At 42.2% G+C, this 16,486-nt stretch overlaps 1 protein-coding gene across 1 annotated transcript in view; it reads left to right on the forward strand.

The window, feature by feature from the left end:
• Window positions 1-16,486, forward strand: part of LOC117264469 (uncharacterized) — a 100,624-nt gene that overhangs the window by 56,370 nt on the left and 27,768 nt on the right. Inside the window, exons 20-23 of the mRNA XM_078162608.1 lie at window positions 1,256-1,300; window positions 1,400-1,453; window positions 8,642-8,695; window positions 14,846-14,899. Of these exons, the coding sequence (XP_078018734.1) occupies window positions 1,256-1,300; window positions 1,400-1,453; window positions 8,642-8,695; window positions 14,846-14,899 (207 nt within the window). The remainder of the gene's footprint in view (window positions 1-1,255; window positions 1,301-1,399; window positions 1,454-8,641; window positions 8,696-14,845; window positions 14,900-16,486) is intronic.

Raw genomic sequence — 16,486 nt, forward strand, 5'->3', positions numbered from 1 at the left:
TGTACCAGATTGGTTGTTATTCGAAATTGGAATTTAAGAAGCTTGTAAGCAGCAGAGAAAGAGAAGCTTGTAAAGCTGACTTTACAACATATTAGACTAAATGACTTGGGCTTGGTTGGGTTCTTTTGTGTTTTGACTTCATGGCATTTGACAGCATTGTTCTTACGGCATTTTCTTATGACATCAGTCCAGAGCTGATTCACAGCTGTTGTTCAGTCTGAAATGTAAAGTCTTTGGTATTTTCCTGTCTCCTTACCTCCTCCAGCCTCTCAGTTCTGTCGTCTGTCGTCCCACCCTTCCCTGTTCTGTCCTCTGTTCACCTCAGGGTGAAGGGATGATGGTGTTTCGATGAACGGCATCTGCTAATGACAGATCATATATCCTCGTGTATCCACAGACTTGCGGGTACGCTGATGAGAGATGGATGAGTAAGATGAATGTTACGATGCAGGGCCCGCTTCACTCTAATGTGTTTGTGAATTACTTGTTATCACCTGGATCGGGGCTCATTTCAAGTATCACCTGGAGACCTTCTCGTCGGTATCTGAAAAGCCACAGAGCTTGATTACATGTTACTAGTTTACGTTTTTATCACAGTGACATTGAAATATGACATTTGCCGACATGTTTTACAAAGTGATAGACTCAGAGAGGAAAGCAGAGAGTACACAGGAAGTCTTTTTGATGTAAGCAGAGAAAAAGCCCCGACGTTGTTACCGAAGTAAAGCCACCGTGTCAGACACCCACTGATATTCGGATCTGTGAGACTTATTTAAACCCCAGAGGATTACACTTAGTTTACTTTATCACACATACACACACAGCAAGCGTATCTGCGGCAGAATCATCAGTGCAGGTTCACATCATCTGCATCTAAAGCACTTTGATTCTCCAGTATCCATTTCTATTTGCATGGCAGGTAGGGAGTCTGCAACGGAACCACTTTTCATAAGCTTTTAACTATTCCTAGATGTCTAACATCTGTTAGATGATGCATTACATGACAGGACGTGGCATAACGTAACCCCTATTCATATTTACTTTACTTATATCAGTGCCATCTCCTGAGTTTGCGAGACAGTTTCCAAATAGCGAGGGTCTACTTGTCAAGACACAAAATTAGTTACAGAAACGGTGCACGTTGAATCTGATGGATATTTCCATCAATTTGTTTGAGATGGATTTTGAATTTGAAAAGACAGAAATGAAAAGAATCAATAGAGAAATCTATATCATGTAATCTTGTCATCTACAGGGTGTCCAGGGACCTCCTGGCGAAGCAGGCCCAAGCGGACCTCAGGTAAAACTGACTTGAACGTAACTTGAATTGAAGTGTTTGTGAATTAAACTCCCTTCAGTTGTTTATTTTCTGTTATTTTTTTTTTTAATGTGTTTTTAGGGAGTGGTAGGGGTGCCTGGACCACGAGGACCGCCTGGAATAAACGGAACACTGGTGGGTAAAACATCATCACTCTTTCAGTTTTTTTCAACATGCCGAAATGATTCAGTGATGATTCCCCATATTGATACCACAGTTAGACATTCACACCACACAGAATGCTTGGAAAGAGATTGGGGAGACAGTGGGATGGAGTCAAAAGAAGGCTATGATGTCAGGCTTTTTGCCTCACCTTTACATGTGACCAGTCAGAGCAGCAATAAACACTTTTGCTCTTAGGGCCCAGATGCAGCAAAGTGACAGAAAAGGTCTAGCGGTAACAAAAACTGACAGCCTGATTGTTTCGTCACCATATGTTGCCTGTGGCCAAAAAGTTTCATCTTGGGCACACCACAAAGACTACAGCAACTTCAACCAGCACATATGTTCTGCACCTGTGTGAGAGGGAATCATTTTCCATACCAGCAGGTGGCGGTAGTCATAATTCGTCATTCAATTCAAGACGCTAGTTAGCCAGTTAGCACATAGACAACACAACCTGATGTTGAATGATAGTTAAGGTGCGCTAGCAAACGAAAACACAATTACGAAACATTTCTGCTAAAGTGCACAATGGCTAAAAAAAAGAAAACATACCTAATATGAGAACTTTGTTACGATCTCATGCCCTTTTGATTTTAGCTGTTTGCTTTCCTCACTTCTGTTTTTCTTCTTATGCACCGAGCTGAACTATTAGAGTGATTTCACTCACCAATGGGCTCCGCTAGCCTCAACACCAATTCAACATGCCACAGAAAACCAGTGTGACTAATGTTCACCAGCGCCCAACGTTGCGACATTGACTGATAGCCGGCTGACAATTTGGTGTGTCAGGGTCCTTAGACTCTGACACCCCCTACTTCCTAGTATTAGTGTTACTAGGATGGAAAAAATAGGCCAATCTTTGTAATTAAAGGGGAATTTATACTTGTGCTTCAGCTCTATGTAGAGCTTATGCCGTAGCCTACACATGTGACCTACGCCATTGTGAGCATTTACACTCATATGGTGGTGTGTCTGTGTCACTCTGCAGTTACACCTCCAAAACACTAGTCAGCAGCAGGGTTTCTGTGAAGTGCTGTAAAGTTTAGTTGATTCAAAACACACATTAAACACACATTAAACATGACGTAATAGCAACAATGTCAAACACAAGTACACAAATCAGCTTCACTATAACTCACAGCATTCAGAGACAAACACTTGTCTTTATCTGGACACATTTTACCATCAAATACAACATGCTAACGTTATTAGCACAAGCCTATGGCATTTTACATTGTATAAATTAGCCTAGCAGCTAGCAGACTTTTTCTCTACTAATATGAAGCCAGGGACAACAGCAACATTTAACAAAGGTAACGTTACAAAATTCAGCTCCATTACAACTCACAAGGTTCACTGACAAAACAACTGTCTTATACTAAACACGTTTTCCAAATAAATACAACATGCTAACATTATTAGCACAAGCGTATGGCATTTTACATTGTATAAATTAGCTTAACCACCAGCAGAAATTTCCTCTGCTCATATGGAGCCAGGATAAATCACACACAAGACTTAAAATGTTATTTTTGTGGAGGCTTTATTGTCTTCACAATTTATTGTTTCTTATCTGTGACATTAAAGTAAATAAAAGCTTTGTTTCCACTGAGGGAAATGGTTTCAGCTTACAAAAACAGACAGGAGGTCTGCGTCCTGTGACGTGTAGTTACATTTCTGGGGAGGTGCACGTCAGGCTACAGCGTGGGATCCGGCGTTGATATGACACAGAAGTTTAAATCTTGCATAACAGTCATATTTAGAGTGATAATGATGAGCTAATAATGAGGCTTGTTACTAGTATGTTTACTATCTATTGTAAACATACTGAGGCCTTAACTCGTGCACAGTGCAGCTCTTTGCTAGAGGGTGAAAAGAAGCAGCTGGCAACACGGAGGTAGCACATGTCTCTCAGTATTCTCCCCAGCCAAGTAGAGTTAGCAATGACAAGGACTACAGTACATAGGGAATTTAGCATTCCAAATTGGAGTAAACTGCCTAAAAAATCTTGACTAATTAAGACTATTGATTATTGTCCCAGTTGGCAATGTTGGACGGACATTTGTTCAAATTTTACCTTGTCCAACAGTCAGCCCACATGGGCTCCCCACAAGTGATCATGATACTGATCCTACTTCTAGTCCATGCCTATTTAGCCCAAATTGAATCACTATGGAATCCACACATTTAAACATATTCCAAACTTCTACCTGACTAACAAGTGAGTAATAGGGTCCACCTGTTTTAAAATGTATCTTTGAGTGATGCAGTCTTATCTCCTAGACTACAATTCACATTATCTTCTCTGCAGTGGGCTCATAATGAGATCATTAATTTAGCCCCGGCACCGTATGAGTCCGTTTGATTTACTTAGCAGTGCCATTAAGGCAGTGAGTGGCTGTTAATTTAGAACCAAAGTCAGATGAGAGTGCGTACGGCTGTACACACAGTCAGGGCACCCCCCTCTGGTAAACAAGATTGCACACGGCTAGATGCAATTACAGCAGAGCATTGCGAATACACGGACCTCTGTGGTGTTCAGGGGACAGTATGTTTATAGCTCTGCTGCCCTCTTGTGGTTAAAGTAAGACAGTACAGATGGATGAAGTGAAGAGTCACATTACACACATTAAAGGACACATTTTCATCATGGAAACCTGTTTATAATTTATGGTCATGGATGAACATATAAAACATAAAATGATTCAGTATAACATCAGTATGCCATTTAAATGGATTGAATACCAGCTCTATTAATTCAAAGTTGGTCTTTTTAGACTGGATTTAGCAAAGTCTTTCACTGTAGCACATAAAGCCTCGACAGTTTTAAACTGGTGTAGCCTCATGCATAGATCTAAGTGCACAGAGGTCACCTTTCCACAACCACAAGCTTCATCCTTTCTTCATCCCCCTCTTTCTATTCCTGTCAGTAGAAAAGAACTCTGCGATGACGTTATGCCTGCAGTGACTTATCTGACACACACATACAGAGTGAGGAGGAGGAAGTAGGATGAGCCGTCCCTTGTATCTAGGCAACCACATATAATAACTATACATAGATGTCAAGCTAATTGTCAGTTGACCCAGCCAACACCAATCAAATTTGGCATTTCGAGTGTTCGCAGTCCTGGTTTGACTCCTTATTAATCAATAGACATTAAGTGGTATGGTCTTTTTTTTATTGCTTGAAATGATGTGTTTCATTTTCCTATGTTGTCACAGTCGCTGTGTTTCTGCAGCAAACTCAAATTTAATTCTGGATTTTGTTAACGTCTGGTGCGCTCATAAACTGAAAGGGCTTAAAGTGTTCAGATAAGAAATGCCAGCACAAATCAGTCAAACCCTGACGCTCTGAAACCTTTAATTTCTAAATTGTGAAATTGTGTTATGACCAGAACAATATGAAGAAAATAGGTTGATCCACACTGAATACATGCTCCCAAAAATGTAATTCTCAACATGTGACTAAGAAGGTCAATGTCAAGCCCCACCAACATTTACGTCATGGATGAGTTTTAAACCTTTGATTAATGATAGCCAAATGAAGCCTCATGAAGCATTTTCTTTATTTTCTGAGCCCACTAGATGGCGCTCATGCTTTAAAGAGAGAGGCTCAAGGAATGGCAATTCATTGTGCTTTCAACCTTTTGTTGAACAAAAAGCGCCATCTAGTGGGCTCATAAAATAAAGACAGTGCTTCATGAGGCTTCATTTGGCCATCACTAGAGGCTGGAGCCTATCCCAGCTGACACTGGGCAAGAGGCGGGATACACCCTGGACAGGTCACCAGACTATCACAGGGCTGACACATAGAGACAGACAACCACTTACACTTACAGTCACAGCTACGGACAATTTAGAGTCACCAATTATCCCGCATGTCTTTGGACTGTGGGAGGAAATGTGAGGAGTTATTTGCCGATTAAACCCCATCGTGATGTGAATATTCAGAGGTAGAGAAGCCATGGCCGTCTACTGGCGGAGGATACTGACGTTTGCCTGGGATATTAGCGCCAATCGTTGAGTGCAATATCATGTAGGTAGCCCTCAAGTGATGAATGTCAACAGGAGGCAGCATTTTCAATCAACTCATAAATCCAGGACTAATTGTTTTAAAAAATGATTAGGAATTTGGAGTGTTGTGATGGGTGGGCTTTACCTGGGATTCACACCTGGTTTGAATCAGGTGGTGTCTATATAAGGAGGACATCTATTCAGTGTGTGGGTGCTTTTATTTAGTTACTGTAACTTTGATTTATATTAATGGGATGTGCAAACATTCCTCTACAGAAGCAGGTTTACAGTTGGTAAACAATGGCGGAGAAACTGGTGCTCAGTCGCTCGGTAGGACCAATGGACTCTCTGTAGTTAGTATTCATTTTTGTTATGCTAAGACCGACGATACACAGCAGGTTCCAAGACTGTCCCAAACTCATCCTAAAATATGCCTGGAAATAGCCATCATCGAGGTGAAGTGCAAAGTGCTGGACTTTATCAGAGATCAGGAGTGCCATGCGAGCACGCATACATGGCATCCTGACAACTATAGCAACTGATTTACACATTATTGATCAACACTCATGTTCTCTGCTGCACCTCAGCAATATACTGAGAGCCTTTCCTTAATACTGGTGACTTGTTATGGTCATCTGAAGGCAGCAGGTACCTGATCCATCTGCAGTCTCTACCTGGAGTGATGTGCACTGTCATGCACTGGTACCAGAAGATTTGAGACGAGACTTTTTGTCCCTACAATTTCAGGTGTTACCATGATTAAGTGGCAATGTGATGTCCTCTTGTGTGTCCTCAGAGGCTCTGATAAGCACAGAGTCTCCGTCATGGGAGATCATTTTTACATTTTATATTGTGTGCAACCAGCATCAGTGTGTTTGCGGAATAACCGCAGAACCTTGTGTGAATATGTGCACATCAAATGTGTCATTCTGCACAGTTTCTTCTGCACATCAAAAGGCACGTTGGAGACCGGCACATTGAAAAGTGTTCACACAGCTCCACGAAAAACTGTGAATCGCTTAAAAGTTCTCGTTCAGCTTATAAATTCCTCAGGACCGTCCGTTCCTGTCAGTCTTTCAACTGGGCTAAACACAGAGGAACCTGAGTACCAGCTGCAAATTTTTTGTCTAGACGAGGCTGGCTAACACATCGCCTGGAACTCCACACTTTTTAATTATAACACAGGCTGTGATGAGCAACATGGTGTGATAGAGACTGTTCAGGTTTTAAATTAAAGCTGGAGAATAATTTCTCTCCTAAGTCCAAGACATAAAATTTCCTCAGAGGAAAACTCTCTGCAGGATTCCCAAACTGTCTGTGTGTCATGACGGTGAGAGCTCTGTGATTAAAGGGGGTGAAAGTGATAAACTGTGATTGCCACAGCCTCTGATGCACCCATCTAAACAATGTCTTGTTTTCTTATATCATCCCCTGCCCAACTGCGGCACCAGTGCGCCATGAGAGCACGGCCATGAAATTAGCAAAACAGGGTTTGGCACACTCCCGACCCTTGGCAGGGCGCACCTGATTCCGATCTGGCTGTGCAGCTTGGTTCATAATAATAGAGCCTGCGGTGCTCTAAAGACACACAAGAGGACACCGCATTACCACTTTATTATCATAATACCTAAAAGCAGGGGGACGAAAAGTCTCATAATACCCCATGTTCCAGTGCCAGTGTTTGACAGTGTGCAACATCACTCCAGTTAGAGACAGCAGATGGAACAGATAGCTGCTGTATTCAGATGACTGTAATAAGTCACAAGTGGGAAGGAAAAGCCTCCACTATAGTACTAAGGTACACGAGTGGATATGAGTGGGGATCAGTAATGGGTACGCCTTGATCTCACATTGTCAGCTTAAATCAGTTGCTACAGTGGTCAAGACGCCATCTATGAATGCTGGAATGGCACTCCTGATCTCTGATAAAAAATGACAAGTTGCCTTTTAAAGAAAATGCTTCATGAGGCTTCATTTGGCCATCACTACCCATAGATCCATGTTACAATGCCCCACTTTACAGTAGAAATAAACATGTTTACAGCCTGGTACAAAAAAACAGTTTTGGTCTCTGTAGCTAATTCCCCGTTCATGACAACTATAGGCAGGTTGGATTGTTACATAACTCGCCTGTTTAATTGTTATTAAGGCTTTAAGTTATGCATAATTAAGTGCAAGCCACTTTGAGTGACAAGTTCTCTGCTAATAGTGTCCTCGGCTTCTCAGTCCTCCACACCACCAGCCTCTCACCAAATATGTTGACTTCTGGCTCCACAAACTCGACATGACATGATAGCTATGTCCATTATTTTCAGCCTATGACTGTGATGTCATCACGTTGACAAAATCTACACACAGAAAGACAGACATATAAATGCCTGGCAACATACTGAAATGGCATCTGTGGTAGTTCCCGATACACTTGGTGTCACCAAAACCACATTTCACCCTGATGACACACACACAGACTCATGAGGTGAAAACAATACCAGCCGTTGTGATGTTGTCACAGCTAGTAATAACTGCAAGCACTGCTGATTTTTGCTTCAGTACAACTCCATGGCATCATAGTATCAAATATTTTGATATTAAATTTAGAACTGGGATTTATTGGTATTCATATTAGGAACATTCTGTGATCTGAATCAGCAAATACACCATTTTGTGTAGCAATATTACATTTATGATGAGTATCCATATTTTTATGGTTTGGCTTTTTATTCAACAGAGACACATATTACCTGTTTTTCCCTCACGGTCAATCAGATTACTGGACAGTAGGTTTATTTGTGTGTGTTTCTCTCGTGAAGGCATGTGGGAAGATAGAGCTGGGCTCTTGACACAGCAGAATGCTTTGTTGAATACGTAAACTGGTGTGTGTTTGCGCGCACAAAGCGTGCAAGTGCAGACGTGCATGAGTTTGTATGTGAATGTGTGTGTGAGTGGACCTGAGCCATCTCATTTCTCCCTCAGTGCCTCCTGACTAAGCCGTCACGCACTCTGTCACATTCAGCCCAAAGCACTGTGCCTGTCTCTTTCATCTCATTCTCTCTTTCTCCCTCTCATTCCCTTCCTCTCTTGTCCCCTTCCCTCCCCTCCCTCTCCCTTTCCCCTTCTCTCCCCCCAATATCTCCCTCTGTCCAGGGAATCCAAGGGCCCCGGGGGCCGCCCGGAGAGATCGGCCGCGATGGTCCCAAGGTCTGTGCGTTGAACGTTATAATTAGTTATTATGCTAATGGCCTGCTGCTCCCCAGCCGCTCGGCTATTCTCAGCCTGTTCTAATGCTGTACCCTCCCTCCCTGTTCTCTTGATGTTCCCGTGGAGAAAACTGCATTTTGCTGAGAGGGAGGCAACTTGTTTGGAATCAAATTGTAGGTGTTTTCTGAGTATGTGATAAATGCTGTTCTGCCAAGGACGGTTCATATTTGGACTGTTGGTGTGGGTATTTCTCTCCTTCAGACAGCAAGTTTGACTCTTTCAGACATCTCTGCAAAGTGAAGTTTGACCATATTTTACTTAATTAGGGGTCTGGTTACAGATTGAAGGGGAACTCCAGTGATTTGTTATTGCACTTTTGGTGGATTTGCAAGAGGCAAATAAATTAAAAAAAGAATAGTCAAAGATGGTGACTTTTAGCTCCCTAAACCAGCAAAAATGACAAGTAAACTAAGCTTTATCTGCAGAATCACTGGAGTGCTCCTCTCTGCAAAGACAAGCACACGGGGCATTTTCATATTTCCCTGACCTTGAAACGCACATTTCCTGTCCCTTTGGAATTTGTATACTCAGCACAGCATGCACAACACAGAGATGGAAGGAGAGTGAGGGAATGATGGGAGCTTCATGCATATGAAGGTGAACATGCACTCTCTGACAGCGTGCCGCTGAGAACGAGAACCAGCGGAGTCGCACCTGATAATTTGGTGATATGATCAGTCAGTAAGCACACCTGAATAGATAAACACACAACATGAATAAACACTTCTAATTACACACAGCCTAACACCTGTATGGGAACTTCCCTATCAGCTGATTAAATCCCCAAAGACGTCTGAAGGCTGTGTTCCCTCTGCAGCAGATAATTAGAGATGGAACACACAACATACGAGGAGAGCGGCACCATTACACACAATGATCTGCCGTGGTGTTACTTTGATTAAGTCATGCATAACCAACATCAGGCTGCTGCTAAACAAACGACACAAACCACTGCAGCTCCGCACACATCAGACCTGTTGGTTAGAAGCTGGCGTGGCCATGGTTTACTTGAGTCATCCCTAGAGTGGAACAGGACTGTGTGACTTATAGCCTAACACTTTCAGTATAGAACCAACAGTAACCCTTCAGACATGGTACCTAGTCCCTAGTGTTTCCACCACAAACAGTCCTCTTAAATGTGGGCGGGGTTGTTGTCACTCACTGCTCCGTCCAGCACTCGCTGTATTTCCTCATCAGCGGTGACACAGATGGAAGTCTGCACCTGGTTTATCGTCCACAGAACGAGGCTGCACGCCCACATTTTCAGAACAAAATAGAACAGGCTGCAGTGAGAGTCTCTCTCCATGGGATATTTAATAATAGCAGCTTTGTGCATTTAGTCTTTCTCAGGCAAGCTCAGGGGTTTAGTGTTGCTGTAGCCCACAGGAACAATGCTCTGCAACGCTTTTTTTTTTTTTTAGAATATATGCAGTACACATAACCCGGCCAAAATTAATTTATATAAACACTTGAAGATCCACTCATTACTAAAAGTGTCCGTCATATAAAAACTAAAAGTTGTCACAGTGAAATTTAAGGTGTGTTGATGGATTCATGTCATCACCTCACACAGTGAGTAACATTACAAGTAAACATTCCACCTTAAAAGTTGTACTGATATCCAACTATAATCATAATTATTTTGAATAGGGTGACTTTTCTTACTTAATGAAATAGTTTTGAATAGATTTTTCGGAGTTGGGTTTTATATGATGTACATATCCACAACTACAGTAGATGTCAGTCGGCATGCCCCCAGTTTGGAGAAACAGATGTAAGTACCACTATGGAAGCTAACGTGTTGTTCACACTGGACACAGAGAATGCCCCAATGTGTCCATTGTCTCACAGCCGTCTGTCAGCAGTTGCCTGGCCTTTCACACCAGAACAGTGGTGTGAGGTAGTGATGGCCAAATGAAGCCTCATGAAGCATTTTCTTTATTTACTGAGCCCACTAGATGGCGCTTTTTGTACAACAAAAGGTTGAAAGCACACTGAATTGCCATTCTTTGAGCCTCTCTCTTTAAAGCATGAGCGCCATCTAGTGGGCTCAGAAAATGAAGAAAATGCTTCATAAGGCTTCATTTGGCCATCAGTAGTGTAAGGCAGTTACAATGGACCCCAGTCCATGCTATCCTGCACATATCGTCTTGTCACATGATGAGAGACTTGATACTGGATAAGATCAACATACATGTTACCCAGAAATCATCACTGCATGTCTTTAACAGAAAATACCAAAGAAAATAAAAAGTATTAATTTAATTTCTAGAATATTCTGTAACTATAAATCGACTAAACATATAATTTTGTCATAAATGTTACTATTTTACAAAAAAGACAAAAATAAACATGATGGAGTTGGGTTTGCCTTTTTAAAGCCATATAGAGCAAATGGTTCCGTTTTTATTTTAATGAGGGTTCCTCTTTGAACACAGGCATATTTTCAAGGTGCCAAGGTCCCTCATAAGGGTTCACTCTCCACCCAACATATTGCTGGAGCACCCCCCATCTCACAGGCCCCAGTGCAACCACACTGCCTACACTGGCTAGGTATGGCCAAATGAAGCCACATGAAGCATTTTCTTTATTTTCTGAGCCCACTAGATGGCGTTTTTTGTTCAACAACAGGTTGAAAGCACACTGAATTGCCATTCTTTGAGCCTCTCTCTTTAAACCATGAACGCCATCTAGTGGGCTCAGAAAATAAAGAAAATGCTTCATGAGGCTTCATTTGGCCATCACTAACACTGGCTATATTTACACCCCTGCACCAGAAGCACATTTCTCTGCACCTGTCAGTGAGCAATTTTGTGCCTCTGCTCGTTTCTAATCACACATAGAGCTCTGTCTCTGTTCGCACGTGTTAATAAGATGCATATTTTATCATTTATTATAATGAGATCATTTAAATCGTATACATCTTAATACTATTTATAATATATTATCAGTTTGCTTTCTTGCAAGATTCTTTCGTGGCTTGCGGAAAAAATAAACCAGACGCCTAAACTATCACTGAAGGTCGTGAGCCTGCAGCCTGTGTGAACAGCCCAACTGGTTAACATAGGCATGGAAAAGAAGTGGCCAGCATTCTGTAAAAGGAAATCAGTGTGCTTCACAACATCTCTGCATCCAATGTGGACCCACCATAAGCAATGTATTACTGTGGTTTAGAGGCAGCAGCACAATGTATTTAAAAAAGGCCTGCCTAAAAAATCAATATCAGTCTAAGTGGAAGCTATATTTAGAATATTTTTACCGCTTTACCTTGCCGTCAGACAGCTCCTTTCCTTTGGCAGTTCATTTAAACTGTAGAACTTCAGTATTCCTACGCATCGCTCTCTTTCTGCCCAGTCAGTCTCCCTCTGTAAGTTTTTTCTTCTCTATACACTGGTTCATGAAGGTATCCTTCTGTCTCCACTATGAGCAGCATTTTGTCATCCCTGTTGGTACCACATGTTTTTTTAATTTTCTTGAACCCTGTTACCTCTCAGTGACAGCTTACCGACTCCGAACCAAAGTTGGGAACACACTGGTTTGATGAATCACTCCGCTGAAGGAAGGATAGTGAGGCATTCACGTGCCGTTTACCAACAATGGCTTTATTGCAGTCTTCACCACAAAACAACAAACATGGCCTCCACATGAGGGTAACAGGAGCCCTGAGCTCATGTAGACACTGTTTTCTGCTGGCTGTCATCACTTTTTGCCACATGTGATCTTCGACATGATACATCTGAGAGAGAGCTCCCTCCCCATCGCACAAAAAGAAGCACACGTCAAACTCATAGTTGTGCTTATGCGTAGGAATGCAAAAGTTCTATGGTGGAGAAAATGTAGTGCCAAAGGAAAGGGGCTGTCTGTCGGCAGGGTAAAGTGGTGAAAATATTCTCAATATAGTGTTCACCTAAACTGATATTGATTTTTTTTAGGTGGCTAAAATCCGTTTTATTGCTGCTCCTGTCCACAGCAGCACATTGCTGAACTTCTGTGTCAGCACTCTTGTGCTCCTCCAAACTAGAGGGTTTGCCCATCAACATGTATTGTAGGTAATACACTGACTGTGGATAAGTACCTCATACAACCCCACTTCAAAAAATCTGAACTGTCCGATTAACAAGTACTTTTAATACTTTAAATACTACTACAATGCAGTGAGCCCACATCAGCCACAACAGTCCAGAATTATCCAATAATTGTTATGTGGTGTGGAGAAGGACCCAAACACAGGAGACAGCAGACCACAGGCGTTCACAAAGATCATGCACAGAAACAGCAACTGAACATTACACAACCAAAACCAGGACCCAACAAAGACTGATCTGAAAACCAGGACTTAAATACAAACCAGTTTGACGAGGGGACGAAGTGCAGGTGGAGAAAAAGGGCGGAGGAGTTCAGGTGAGGGGAATAAGGTGATGAGGCAGAAGAACAGGCAGGATGCTGATTGGCTGGGAAAAAACTCAGGAGCAGGGAAGGACTAATGAGGCTAATGCAGGGCAGGTGTGTAGCTGGGTAAATGAGGGGAAGACACTAATTGGGGGAGTAAGAACAGGTGAGTGATACTAATCAGTCACATTTAAGTCCACTTTATAGTGAGTCCGCCATTTTGTAGTGCTGTCCGAATGTATAGTGGGAATTGATCTATGGCTAAGCCACGCCCCCCTCCACTCACTCGGACAAAATATCAGCATTCAGTGCCCGGCGCTATGGCAGGTGTCACAGTACACGGCATTTCACAGGAGGCAATTGATGATTTTTGGGGACATAACGATCAGATGTCATTGAGAAGTAACCAAAAGGGCCTAAACTACGCATTGGAGGGATATATTCATCATTTTATTGTTGAGAAGGTCGATGAAAAGCTTAAATTACAAGCCAAAAATCACAGTGTACACTTGTGAACCGCATCTCGTTGCCGTCACCATCAAAAGACAACAAGTTAAAGTGCCACTGAAGTTAAGAGCTGGGTCGCAGCCAGCTCTGATTTGTGCTGTAATGGTGTAATGCATAATGTTATACATTAAATTCACATGTTATTACATGACTGATGGGTAAAACAAACTTCGACACAACAAATTTATTTTGAATTTACTTACATTAGTTGGACAGGTCACGCTGCTCTCTCTTCTCTTGTCTGTGTGCCAGTGTAACGTAGTGTATCGTAGAGTAGTGTCTGAAAACGGTTTTGCATGTTGCAGATTAGCTCAGTAGTTTTTGCTCTACACTCTTTATATAGTGAGTAGTGAATGAGTGAATGATTTCGGACACAGCCAAAGACTAAGGTGGGAAAACACACAAAGACAGGAAATAAAGCCAGACATGACACATGAGTGACTCTTCAAAATAAAACAGGAAACAGCTCAAACATGAATGAACACGAAACAAAGAAGAACCCAAACAGAAAATTAGAAAATCCTAGAGATAAGACCACAAACAAAAAATCCTGAATCGTGACGTCATTGTTACACACACACATACAAATGTCCATTGAAGACAATGTGACACCAAGGAAACAGGGAGCAAAAGAAGAGGGAAAGCATGACAGAAGAGTTGGACGATCTTTTTTATTGAATAGCCATAAAAATGTGGATTACACTCAGAAAACAAGACACAACCAACCAAAATTCTGCTTTTGGCAGTTCATTATTTGTCAAGGTACGAATGTACATGTTGCCCCTCTGAGCCTCTCTGTATGATTCAACACAGCGCTATCATTTTTCGTACTTAGAGAAGCTGTCTCTCTTCTAAATTCCTTGAGCCGCTTTCTTGATACACCACTGTCACACCTTGTGCGATCGGCACAGCTGTTGGAAGAGGGAAGAGAGCAGTGATGTGACTGGCTGAGAGGGTAATGATTAATCACCACATACTGTGATTTATATTCCACTTCAGACAACCTCTTTGTGCATGCTGTGCTGCACTCTGCGCAGCTTGCAGCTACTCTGATATGCTCTCGCTGACCCGTGTGCTGGTCTTTGTGATGGTTAAAATAGAGCCCTAAGATTTGTCAGGGATTAGAGTTTGGAATGAGTGTAATCAACACAAGGCCCCCACAAGCATTGTCAGCTGTGTGTGTGTTTTATTTAGGGGACGTGTGGAGATCCAGGGCTCACCGGTCCTCATGGTCCACCAGGCCAGAAGGTGAGCAGCCGATTATCAAACACATTGTATATTTTCCTTTTTCCCTCTGTCTTCATCACTTTCCAGTGCTGCATCCTCCTTTTTTACATCTCTTTTGTTTGCATTACCTCTGTCTCTTCATTTTATCTTTTGTAGATAATTACAGGCATTACATCACACCAAGGGTTTGTCGAGAGTGGGGACAAACAGTAGTTAGCCCATCTGAGGGGAAAAATCCATCTACAGACGCTTCTTAAGATCTCTAATTAAGACATATTTAATTTATTTAATCCATAAACAAACTCAATTTATGGTTTTAGGGGTTGAGTTATGTGCTGTTACTGTTTCTTGAGGAACAACAGTTTCACAATCCAACCAGCACTTCTATGCAGCCTGTATGACTGAAGCAAGATAAGAGTGTCCTCCCTGAAGAAAACGACACCATAGGTCATTTGTACAAGCAGCTTATTACTACCCATATTTACCTTTACTGTTAGGTGGCGAAATCTAGCTGCAGTAGTAATTATGACAGGAGCAAAAGCGAAAGTTTGGGGCAGGTAGTGCTTCAAGACGCTTCATTTGGCCATCACTAGTAGCAGGGTCAGGTATGTAGGTAATGTCACATCACATTGCATATTACAGTATACCTACCTACCTATCAGCCAAAAAGCCATTGGAAAATATGGGAGAGTATACCCACTTACTCCTTTTTAACCTTCACATCTACCTAGTAGTACACCCACCTCATCAACTACCTCTCCACCTATGGTCATGGGCTGGAGAAATCGGTTGGTGAGCACAGGTTTTGGTTTCTATACAGACACAGTGGTTCCAAACCTGGCAACCTCAACAACTAGACATTAAAACGTCAGCATGTAACTCCACCATAAACTTTGGAGAGAGCCAGGCTAGCCGTTGCTCCGTTTCTAGTCTGCATACTGAACTAGTCTAATTGCCTCTGGGCTCTAACTAGTAGCTGATGTGCTGATGTACAGACAAGACAGTGGTATCCTCTCATCCATCTCTTAGCAAGAAAGCAAATAAGTGTGTGTTTCAAAATGCTGAAATACGCTTTTAAATCAACTTTGTGGCCTAAAGTTTCTATCCACTTCTGTTCTGGACTTTCTTCATATAGTGTCTGTTTTTCACTCCAAAGCAAGAGAAAAGGTGTAGGAACCAGTTCAGGTTCTCCTTTTCCTCTCTCTATTAACCCTTTCCACCAATTTAGCTCTGATTCTTGAACTGGTTCCAATCAGGAGTCTTGGAACCTTGGTGCTATCTAGCAAACAAGCCCACGTTTCCACCAGTTTTGTGTGACGCCATTGTAATCAAGTATGTGTCATCAACAGAGGTTGTTGCACAATGCATGACAGACGTAAACTGTGGTAGTGAAATACAACTTTTGTTCTGTTATTACAGGTATTTGTTTATGCCTGTCATAGGTGCAGCATCAAAGACAGAAGGACAGTTTGTAACAGTCTTGTAATGAAACAGACAAGTGAGACACTATGCAAGATCAGCTCCTGGGCTTGAGGCTTCCTGGGGCACAGGCTTAGTCTGGAAGCTGTGGCGAGTCTATGGTGTCTGCTGGGCGCACACAAACAGCAA

Source organism: Epinephelus lanceolatus, chromosome 20 (assembly GCF_041903045.1).
Source record: "Epinephelus lanceolatus isolate andai-2023 chromosome 20, ASM4190304v1, whole genome shotgun sequence".
Taxonomy (NCBI): domain Eukaryota; kingdom Metazoa; phylum Chordata; class Actinopteri; order Perciformes; family Serranidae; genus Epinephelus; species Epinephelus lanceolatus.